General features: G+C 49.1%; 1 protein-coding gene across 1 annotated transcript in view; it reads right to left on the bottom strand.

The window, feature by feature from the left end:
• Positions 1 to 12,265, bottom strand: part of TOX2 (TOX high mobility group box family member 2) — a 147,353-nt gene that overhangs the window by 77,567 nt on the left and 57,521 nt on the right. Inside the window, exon 2 of the mRNA XM_051633513.1 lies at positions 9,497 to 9,562. Within this exon, the coding sequence (XP_051489473.1) occupies positions 9,497 to 9,562 (66 nt within the window). The remainder of the gene's footprint in view (positions 1 to 9,496; positions 9,563 to 12,265) is intronic.

The raw sequence follows: 12,265 nt of genomic DNA on the forward strand, positions 1-12,265 counted from the left end.
CTGCTGGCAGTAGAGCAGGTCCCCAGTTAATCACTCAGATGTGACAGCAGATCCAAACACTGGCTCTGACCGGGGCTCCAATGAGAAGAGAAGTAATCAATCAGTTGGGAAAGGAAATCCCAAGAGCAACAGGCTGGGCTTTTTTTTTTTTTTCATATTCCTGTGACATTTCCACAAATAAACACAGTTTTCCAAAGCCACTCCCCAGAGGTCCATTACAGAAGCAAATCAACCTCTGCAGGAGCCAAACCCAAAGCCCCCAACAGGACACGGTAGAAAATCCTGCTCCTTGATAGTGATGTTATCACCTTATCAGAGCTCAGCATCAAAAAGACCCGGCTCCTGCTCACACTGTGTCCCAGCAGGGGAGTCGGGAGACAAATGGTGAGGAATTATCACTGTGTGAGGAGCTGGAGGGTCTGAAGGCAGAAACAACTTGTGCATAAAAGCTCTGGGATTGCCTTTGTCTGAAGAGACAGCCACCACTCAAGGACAACCCAGCACCCTCCCAGGAGCAGTGACCACAGGGCACCCTCAGGGGGTTTCAAGCACACACAAGGACCGTATTAACATGATACTTATGCTTCTAAGGTGACCTGCTGCCTCCAGAGCTGCCCCAGCTTCCCCCACGTATGGGTCTGCACCTTGCCCTGGGCCATGCTGACCACCAAAGGCAGCAGCCCCTTTACAGCAGCACTGAGCACAGTGGGAAACCTTTAATAAAGTGACACTTGGCTGGCCCAAGTGTACTGCACACCACCTGCCTCCAGGTCTTGCTGCTATTTTACGAGCTGTTGGCTTTAAGAGCTCCTCAGAATTGCTGGACTGCCAGCCCCTGTGTCCTCCAGCCACAGGAGTCACCAAGCACAGCAGCAGATCCTCTTCAGTGCTATTCAGTCTGACTAGACCTGAGCTGTGCCCCACCAGGCTCTGAAGCAGGACCATTACTCCATCTCCTTCACCCTCCAAGCACACAAGAGGATTTCTGGACTCTCAGGTTCCTTCAGCCCCACTGATGGGCATCACAGCATTTAAGCACCCATGTCTAATCCTCTCTAGCAGAACTCAAATTGGTATCAGTATTTTCTAGACTTAAATCCTTGACTCAAGATGCAGATGAAGCAAATGCTGCTCCTCAGTGGGGTACACATGGTCCTGCTGCTCTGCCAGCCCCTGGGTACCCAGCACCTCCCCAGCCCCTAGGCTGCTGGGCCATGGGCTGGAGCTGGGCTTCCTCCAGCTCTGAATTGCTCTTCTGCAATGGTGGGATTTTTAATTTGATTGATATATATATATATATTTTTTTTTTTTAAGGTTTTGCTGCTTATGGACTTTTTCACTGCAAAAGAAACCAAAGCTCTGTTTGGAGATCCTCACACACACTTTGGTCACACTCCTTGCAAACCAAGGCCTGGAGACCAGCTGCTCAATACAGATGCTCTTTAACATCAGGGCAACAACAATCCCTGAGCTGATTCAGATCCCAGAAAACCAGATTTGGGAAAGAGGAGGAAAGATTACTCCTCGGACTGACCTGAGGTCATAGCTGGCTGTGGTCACCTGGAAACCCCTGGAGGAGTGAGGGACACTGTGCCTGGCCCCAGGCTTGCTGACCACAGCTCTGATGCACATGAGGATCTCCTCCTCCCTCCTGCCTTTGCCCCTAAACATAAATCTATTTAGGAACCTCAGTTCTTTGATGAAATGCATGTCTACACACGAAATTCAGCCACCACAACAACCTCAGAGCTCTCTGTCCCCACAAGGTGCTCTGTGTCACCTTTCAGTTCTCTTCAATTGTATGAGATGTGATTTCTGTTTTTCTTCTCCCCCCTTCCCAAGAGTAAATGCAATAGAAACAGAGACTATTCATTTTGGTCTAGGAACTGCTCAGTCACATCAGCTTTTCACTCTGTGATGCTTGGTGGCTGTTTTTCAAACACCCTGTTGTTAACAACTTTAGGAGTCCTTTGAGACTGATGGGTTGAAGATGATATTTGTTCTGCTTGTAATACCAAGGGATTTTTTTTTATTGTTGTTATTGAATTCAAGCACTACAGTTGACCCTTCACCAGCTACAGAAGCTCCTCTTGGTGTGACTAAGCTACAGGAATCACTTCCTGACTGCACCTTTCAAAAATCTCACTGTCACAGAGGACTTCATGCAAAATTCAGGAACCTGGATCATCAGCTGTAGTTGTGCTCACCTCCATAGCCCCTCCTGGAAGGGTTTCCATTAGCTGCTGATTAAAATAAATGACATGTAACACTCCATTGTTCCCTCTAAAATAGTACATGAGATTCTTCCTGAATCATCTGCTGAGAAAGGCATTTAATATCCATCAATGTCTCCCCTCTATTTTTCAGTCTCTAGCACAACATATGAAATGATACACTATTGCTCAAAGAACAGCAGGGAAAGAGCAAAACCTGTATCTTAGCCCAGGTGCCTGCTGCAGTGTGTGCTCCTGGCTCCCACTGCACTGCCAAGCTCTCTTCAACCCTCTTTCAACTTCCAGCCAGGAAAAATCTCCCACTTTTCTTCACCAGGGCCCTGCTAGACACACATTCCAGCAATATTTGCAATATGTCACTGGAAAGGGATTAGGGAGTCATCAGGTTTTACTTTAAGGTGTCCTCTGCCCCTCTTGTGGTTGACTCTGGACTTGAAAAATACAGATTATTTGCAGATTGGAAGAGACCAGGAAGCTGTAGATAGGCAAGAGAATCAAAGCCAAGGAGCACAATACTGCTGGAAATTCAGGAGCATCAGAGCTTTCCACACCTGGGGGACAGGGGACCACCTAAATCAGTGGTCTTCTCTAGCACTGACCATCGCTTGATGATCAATAGATCAAGCCAGTCTATAGCCAAAATAAAAACATTATGAACACACCAAGACATGTCTCCTCAGAGTTAAAACATGCACAAGTTTCTTGATGTGCCAAGACTGATCAGACTCCTGAGAAACACAGATATTCATGAGGAGACTTGAGTGGAAACTGCCCCAAGAACAACCTCGTGGTGGGCTTTCATTTTCCTCCACCACCCTCCTGTGCAGTCTTTACCACAGCAAGACTGGAGAAGGATTGCCCTGAGGGATGGTTCAACACATGCTCTCCTGGTGTCTTCCAGCCTTTTCTTCTGCAGGAAACCCAGGTCTGAGGCAGAAGCTGTGGTGACCACGAGCAACCTGCTGCACCTGATGAGCTTAAGGGACCAACAAATCACTGGAAACTTCTTCACGTTTACATGTCCTTGTAGGCCAGGGACCAACCACCATGAGCCTGTGTCCTGCCCAAGCAATGGTACTGTCACCTCCCTGTGAGGGACAGAGAATCCCTTCCAAAGCAACTGATGAGGGAACTCCACATGGGGGAAAGTCCACTTTGGTTCTGGTACAGCTTCCTACGAGGGAGGAAGTGCAAGAATGAGGGGAGGATGGCCTGTGCCTTTGTTAGAATCATGGAATTGTTTTGTTTGGAAAAGACCTTTAGGATCATCAAGTCCAAGTGCTAACCCAGCCCTGCCAAGGCCACCACTTTCCATGTCTCTCAGCACCACATCCACAGGGCTTCTAAAACCCTTCAGGGATGGGGACTCCACCATTGTCCTGGGCAGCCTGGGCCAGTGTCTGACAAACCTGTTGGGGAAGAAATTGCTCATGAGCAAGACCTAATTGCCCTCACACTGCCTGGGGCTCCATGGTGCCTCGTGACTGTGCAGCCACTGCCTTGTGGCTCTGCAGCCCCCGTGGGGACAGGGACCCCCTGTGCTCACCCTGCCTGGATCTGTCCCACCCACCTTTATTCCATCAATCAGTTGAGATGGGTGGGAGGCCCAGGAGGTAGGAGGACAGCATGTCTGCCAGCACGATGGCAGATTTTATAGCAGAGGCTGCCAAGATGGGCTCTGTCTAGTCTGGAGCACCAGCAGAACACGAGAAGGGTATCCATGGCTTCCTGCACCGTCATTAATGTCTAATTATGCTGTTGCTGGCTTTCTACATTATTGCTTATTTACCAACACAGCTTTATTGTATGGTCCAGTTCCTTATAAGTAGCAAACCCATTGTTATGCTAAAATGAATGTTCTAAATGTTATTTATTATTTGATAAACCTTGTGTAACCCTGAACGAGGACATTAAATGGCAAGAGCGCTACTTCAAAATCCCATTTTAAATAAGTCACCAAGACAGCTGTGCCTTTATAAAACACATTAGAGTGGCACTCAGAGCACATATGGCTCAGGGATATATACAAATTATACAATTTCTGTCATTCGATCAAATGAGAGGGACGTTTTGACCCCAGAAATGAGTCAAATGTAAGTTGTAATTCAAGCCCCACCGGAGGCCCCGGTGGGTAATGTATCCTGACGGCTGATCAGAGAGCCCTGACCATTTGACCCACCAGATCAGCGACTTGCTGTATCTATTATGGCTACTACAGACCCCAGCCTGAAGATGCGTGGAGATAAACAGGAAAAGAGCAATAGGCCCAGTAGGCAAACGTTGATTTACACACATCCCAGCACACAGATGCAGAGGCAGATGGGTTTCAAGGCGTGCAGAAAGGGGCAGGCACGTGTAACCCCACGCTAACATTTGCACAGGAGCATGCTGGAGGCTGGTGCTGAACACGTGTGATGTGCACGTGACAAGCCTAATCTCTCTCTCAGCTCCGTTTCCCTCAGTGCACAGGTATAACCCCTCACTCTGCTGAGCTCCTGCCATCACACAAAGCGAGAGCGAAACCCACCTTCCGTTTTAGGCACGCGCTGCCACGTACAGACACGGCGATGGCCTCGGCTCTGCCTTCTCAGCACTGTAAACATCAGCAGCTCCATCCATGAGCCACCCAGCCTCACCCTAACAGAATCATAGAACAGCTTGGGTTGGAAGGGACCTTAGAGATCATTTAGATCCATCTCCCCTCCACGGGCAGGGATACCCACCGCTAGATCAGGTTGCTCAGAGCCCCTTCTAACCTGCCCAAAGCAAAGCCCTCTCTGATGCTCTGCAGGGTCATGGACATCAGATGTCCCACCAGGGCTGGTGAAATCATATTTCTCCAGCATCACCGTGCAAACCTGCAGCCCCCACCTGTGTCCTCAGGACACAAGGGGCTCCTGGCAGCCAAGACCTGATGTTATGGATACACAGATGGGCAGCCTGGGGGTGCCAGCCAAAGCATTTTGTAAGAATATCATTAAGAGAGGAAACAGTTTGCAGCTAACTTTCTGCCACTTGAACTATCATATTTTTAACCTTCACAGTTAAAGCAGTGGGGTCCTATCTGTGAGCTCAGTTACAAAAGCAAGGAGTTGCTTGTGCTGATGCAACTCCCTGTCCTGGGTAAACCCTACAGATGTAAAACAGCATTTGCATGAGGAGTCACAGAAATTAACTCATTAGTACAGAGACAGGCATGTTGCTCAGCTGGAATAAGCCCTGCACTGAAAGCTCCTGGGATTAGGCAGAATGCAGGATCTAAAATGCTAATTAGCTCTTTCCTCTTCAAAGCTGCCCCTCATCCTGCCAGCAGCTGGAGAAGCACGATGGAGAGAGGAGCAAGGTGGCAAATACTCCCCTAAGGCTTTCTGCAACATCCCCCCATGGACTGGGTAGAGTCACATCCCTGCTCCCAACAGGACAACTGCTCCCAGCTTCTCCCTGGCTGCTCCCACCCCCACATCATGGCATTCCCAGCTCCTGGCAGGGTATTTCTGGCATTTATTCCCCCATAACACGGGATAACAATTCCTGCTGGCAGGGTTTTCCCAGGCTTTGTTGAGTCGTGTTTACAAGGCACCTGTGGACTATTCCTGCAAACGTACAAGTCTTGATGCCAACCAAAACCAACCTCATTCCTGTCCAGCTCCATGAGGAATTTCCCAGCTTTTGCCTGTCCTGGGGTTACTCTTCCTATCACAAAGGCCTTCTCTTGCTAATTTTGCAAATGTTTTTCTTCCCTTTATAAGCACCATTACATTTTTACTCGTCTTTCCGAGTACCTTGCATAGTTGTTGATCTGTCCGTTCCTTGGGATTTTTGCCTTACTTGATTCCCTGTCTTTGTCTGGGGAGGGAGGGGAGGAAAGAAAGAAAGAAAATGGACTGGGGTGAGGAATGATGCTCTGCTGACTCCACGAGACACAACAGATACCTCACTCATCTTGAGGGTCAAATGTCTGCGCTGGTTTGATCAGATGTCAAGTTGCATTTATACTCTGGGCCCTGTTGGGGCTTGAATTACATTTCACATTTGACTCACTTCTGGGGTCAAATGTCCCTCCTATTGGATAGAACAAGAGGAATTCTTTTCCCTAAGCAGGCTGTGCCAGCCTGAGTCTGGATCTGTCAGCACTCCCATTATGTTTCAGGCTCCCATATCTCTGCACTTCGTTCTGAGATGAACCCTTCTTGGGTTGATGAGAAGTGCAGCCAATAGCACATAAGCAATCCCATCCACCAAGATGAAGGGAGGGATCAGCTGGCTTTCAGATCATTTTGATGGTGTTTTATTCAGGCTTTTTGGAGGGAGTTGGGTTTTTTTTCCACCCTCTTCCCCTCCCAAGGTAGCAGCTCTGCAGGGTTCGGGGTGATGGGGGAGAAGGAAGTAGCCCCTGGTCCTGGCTTTACCATGCTTTTGCCATGAGATCACAGAATCTTAGGGGTTGGAAGGGACCTCAAAAGATCATCTAGTCCAACCCCCCCCTGCCAGAGCAGGATCAAATGCTGCAGGAGCTCCTAAGGATCAAAAACTGTAAAAGAGGCTGAGCTAAGGCTGATGCCAGTGTGCTGCAGGAACACAAAGCTGCCCAAGGACTGCTCAGCACAGGAGCTGCCCTGACCACTCCATCTCTGGAGCTCCGGCTGTCAAATGAGAATAATCTCTTCTGGATGGTGGGAAAGGATGACTCAAGGGCTTAAGCAGCTGCTGGATCTCTGGGCAGAACGTGTAGAGCATTGCACTGACAGGCAGGAGCCATTTAAACCCCCCCTGGATTTAAACCAGAGCAGAGGGAGAGATGATAAAGTGAATTCTGCTTTCCACCTAACTGCTTCCAGGGATTCTGAAAGAAAAATTGCCAGGCAATACAGAATTTCCTATTACAAAAACTATCAAACTTCTCCCATCTCTGGACCCTGAAGTATTTTCCAGCTGAAATGAAGCCCCATACACAGATGCACTTCTTGCTCTCCAGCCCTTCCCACCCCCCTAGAAGCATGGAGGGGCTGGAAGCCCTCGCAGATACAGGGGATTTCATCATGACAGTCTCATCCCAGGCCATTCCAAGTGTGCAGGTACCAGGGGAGCTCACTGTGTTTCTGCACAAAACTGGGGTAAATAAGCAACTGTGCCCTAAAACAGGCAAAGGGAAGCTAAGATTTCCCACCACTAATGCTGGACCCGAACGGGGCTCAACATGAAGAGAGCTGCAGGTGCCTCGTGGTGCCCAGTGCAACCAGTTTAAAACAAAAATGGGGAGAAAAAAACAACCCTCAAGCCACCAGATCCATCTATTCCAGTATGATGGCTTCAGTCATCAGCGTGTGTGATTTGCCTTTGTCCCCAAGGATCCCCAGGGCTGAGTGACAGCCCACGTGTGCTGTGCAGGCCTCCCGGGGCTGGTGATCTAGGGGCCTCTGAGGCAGGATTGTGAAACCTGGCTCCTGCTGTTTAATGTACTCGTTCAGGTTACAACAGGTTTAACAAACAATAAGGAACATCTGGAAGCCCCATTGAAGTAGAAGAGTTGTGCTGTTAGTAATAAAGTCATGACCAGTGCTATAATGTGCAGGTAAATAAAGGGAGACGACGAATGAAGGCGGGTGAGGGAGGAAGGCTGCTCCCCACCTTCCTTGGCCAAAGCTCATGCTGGGTGTGAACCACCACTAATGTCCTTGCAGGGCATGAACTGTGATGCTTGCCCTTCCTCCCTGCTCCCCAGGGCAAGGTATGGGTGTCATCAGAGCAGGAACAACCTTCCTGAGCAACAGCCTAACATCCTGCAAAGGCAACCAACAGGTTTTCATCCTGTTCTCAGTTGAGAGCAGGCACCTCAATTCAAGAGAGATCTCAAGGTGCTGGAGCAAGGACAGAGGAGGGCAAGGAAGCTGGTGAAGGGCCCAGAGAATCAATCTGATGAAGAACACTTGAAGCAGCTGGGAATGTTTAGTTTGAGGAAGAGGAGGCTGAGGGGAGACCTCATCAGTCTCTGCAACTACCTGAAAGGTCATTGTGGAGAGGTTGGTGCTGGTCTCTTCTCACAGGTCATTAGCGACAGAGCAAGAGGGAAGGGCTTCAAGCTGCACCAGGGCAGGGTCAGACTGGACATTAGGAACAATTTTTTCACAACACGAGTGGTCAGACACTGGAACAGGCTGCTCAGGGAGGTGGTGGAGTCATCATCCCTGGGTGTGTTCAAGGGTGGTTTGCATGTGGTGTTGGTGGATGTGGTTTAGGGGAGAAGTTTGTAGAGCAGGAATGGTGGTTGGACTGGGTGATCCCAAGGGGCTTTTCCAGCCTGAATGGTTCTATGATTATATGATTAGGCAGATATCCAAATCACCACTGGTCTCTGAGTTAGATGCACCACATATGACTCACTAGTCTTTTGAGTCCCAAACCCCATGAGTAGGGGCCCACCCTGATCTTGCCCCAGGCCATACATACCCCGTCCATAGAAATAAGAAGCTGGCAGCATCTTGAGCTGGATGGGAATCACCACATGGCTGCTGTTCAACACTTGCCACATCACCTTCCCACCAAACAACCCTGCATGGCCCATAGTGAATGTGGCTGGGGTCAACAGGGCCCCACAACTGAACAGCCCAGCTCAGCCCAAAAACAGGATGCTGAAAATATTAGCAATGAACTGGCACTTTCCCTCATGAGGTGCCCCAAGGGTGCAGCATCAGGCACCTCAATGATGCACGGAGTCCCCAGCCCACTTCAGCCCACGCCAGACCACCTCAGGGGGACCTAGGTGGGACCACCTCCCATCTCCTGGTCAGGAGGACAGGGAAGGACATGCTGAAGTTCTCACCTCCCAGCAAGACCTAAGAGTGGGCTTAATATTATACCTGTTTGAGGCTTCACTGAATGCCTGTTTCATATGTATCCAAGTCCTGAAGGCTCAGGCACCTGTGAAAAGCAAGAACTTCTATTCTGATCCTCCATGTGTGGGTTTATTTCTCCAAAACAGGAAACCTTTGATTCCTTTTTGTCCCCGAGCTGGCTAACGGTTCATCTGCTTAAGCACAGGAAATACTCCACATGAGGGAAGGAGACACCTGAACTACACACAACACTTGGAAACCTCCCCACCTCCGGAAACACCAACTGCACCTTCATTTCGAGGGAAGGATGCTGGGACAAAGCCACTCAGCCTTGCTGAAGAGCCATGGCTTAGCTTTTGTGCTTGGGCATAGCCAAAGTCCCTTAGAAAATCCCCTCCCCCAGGCCCATCCAAGCAAATTAACTCTTACCTGGTTTGCTGATAGAAACTCCTGGGCATTGTCATTCATTCCCATATACATGTTCTCCCCATCAAACTAAGAAAGACAAAGGAAAGGTAGAGTTAATGAAATGCCACCAGCACACCAGGGTTACATGCATCCCAAATTCTTTCTTGGCTCTTCTCACCAAGATTCCCAGCAGAAAAACCTGAGCAGCTCCTTTCAAATGTTTGAGCATAGATGAATGTACATAGATCACTGTTCTTGCCATAGGACACAGTAACACAGCATATTTCTGTTAATTCTCCAGTGAAATTGTGAATTAGTCACTCCAATTCAAACAAATAAACCCAACCTGTGCAACCTGGTCTAGTGGGAGGTGTCCCTGCCCATGGAGGTGGTGGTGGGGGGGGTGGAATTAAATGATCTTTAAGGTCCCTTCCAACCCAAACCATTCTGTGACGTGATATGATCAAACCACTGATCACTCAAATGAAGATCTTGCTGAAATTCCCACTAGACCAGGGACAACTTTGAGTGAAGGGAATTCCCAAGCCGGACGGATCCCATTCCATCCTCTTTCAGACTCCCTTTAACCACCAAAACAAAGCTAGAGCAGCAAGGCAGAAAGCCAGTCTGGGCCATACATGAGGGGGTCTCCATGCAGAGCCACATCCTCCATCCTGACAGTTTGCTGTTTGCAAACTCTGGCTGCAAGAAGACACAAGCCCCCCATCTCCTCTCCTCCAGTGTTCCCCTCTGTCCCTGCCATCCCTGCACACATCCCTGCTCCCTTCACACATCCCTGTTCCCTTCAGCCCGTTCTGAACTGCTAATCCACTCATTAGGCTACAAAACCCCCGTGGAGAACTGCAAACCTCTTCATTAATTAGCTACAGCAGGAGCTTTTCACTTGCTCCGATTCCGAAGGAAGGAAAGAAAGAAAAAAAAAGCCCTCCAGGGTTGTCTCCAGCTCGAAGCATGGCTGGGGCAGTTCTCAAGGCTAAGTTCACAAATTAATTATGGCAATAAAATGGGCTCGACCATAAAACACTCCCGAGACAGGGGGGAAGGTGCCAGCTGTGAATGACACCACACACATGACAAGGGGAAGAGTCAACTCTTGCCCTTACAAACCAGATGGTGAATTGCAGATCATTGACCCCTCCTGTGTCCTCTCAGTCTCTGATACCAGTTATGCCTTAACAGAAATAGGTTATATTAAGACCAATAAAAAGGAAATCTAAATAAAACCAGGTGAAGATTTGCAGAGTAGACTATTAATTACATCTCCCTTTCTCGGAATGACACAGGATTAGCTGTTAAAGTCAGTGGAGTTAGTAACAACCAAGTGGGGGTAACACGGCTCTGCTCAGTGCCAGAGAGCACAGACACCCTCTAGTTGCCAAATTATCCTCTGGGATGGCAGAGCAAACCAATTAAAAGCAGCAAAATGAGAGTGGGTGTTGTGACACTCATTAACTAACACCGACAGCAGCAGTGATGAAGGGGATCCCTGGAAAATCCCAGGGTTTCATTAAACCCCTGGGTGGGGAAGAAGCTGCGGGATGCAGCCAGCATCTGCAGCCTGATGGGGCTTGCTGGGACCAGCAGCCAGAAGCCAGGCAGGTGTGATCTACTTTAAACTGGATTTCCCTCCACCTGTGAAATGATCACTAGCACAGCCAACTCCTGCTAACACAGCTGCAGATAGAGCTGCAGCACTTCCAGCTGTGAAGGCACCATGCTTCCAGGGGTAGAGTCTCAACCAACCCCATGGCCTAAATACCCTCTGCCCAGCCAGCAGAAAGGGCTGAGCTTGCTGGAGGGGCAGCACAGTTTGGTGGAGATGTTCAGCCCTGCAGCAGCAGAGCCCAAGCTCCACAGAAGAAGTCAATCTCTGACTTGGCACAGGCAGCAGCACCGAATTTTGGGAAGTCAGCCTTTTGGGAACAGGCAAAATTATGGGTCTGAGGTCCCAGTTCTGAGCTCTCTTCCTCAGCCCAAAACCACCAGGTGTATCCTTGTGCCTGAGAGGGCTCCTTGGGGCTGTGCAGTGTGGGGATGCAGAGCCCTTTCCATGCTCTGGTCTGTGCAGACATGTCGTGGGACACTAAAAAGCCATGGCAGCCTGAGACTGCACACTGAGATGTTCAGGTGAGCTGCACAAGAGCTTTCCAGCAAGCAGCCCTGAAGAGAGAGAAATACTCCAGTGGGGAGAGATCGTTCTGTCCATCCCTGGAACCAGCTGGGAATTTGCACAGCAGAACTATTTACTTCCACATCAGGAAAAGAACAGCTCCTAAGTAAAAGCTTAAGCAAGACTTAAATACACAGATGATGGATGGCCGTCCATCCGTCCATCCATCCATCCATCCATCCATCCATCCATCCATCCATCCATCCATCCATCCCCATTCCTTGCACACAAGCACCTCACTTTTGTCCCACCCCAGCACAGTATTTTGCAGATCAAGACTAAGATCTGTTTGAAACAGCTCTTCTCCAGAAAACAAGTCACCTGGGAATCTACATTCAGAAAACAAAAGAATACCTTTCACTGGGGGAGGGCCAGGGCTGGACAAGCACTCTGCCTTCTCTGTATCTCTCTTTCAGAATGTATTTCTTTAATGGCTTTCTAGTCCCCCCCTGCCCCTGCTCCACACTTCCTTCTGCCCCTGATGCCCTCATAGTAACTGTAATGAATCCTGCCTTCAAAATTATGTTGCCTCTGATTGCCAGTCTGAGCAGCCAGCCTGAAAATCAAGACTCAAAATGCAAAGGGAACTTTGGAACTTC

This window comes from Apus apus, chromosome 15 (genome assembly GCF_020740795.1).
Source record: "Apus apus isolate bApuApu2 chromosome 15, bApuApu2.pri.cur, whole genome shotgun sequence".
Classification (NCBI taxonomy): Eukaryota; Metazoa; Chordata; class Aves; order Apodiformes; family Apodidae; genus Apus; species Apus apus.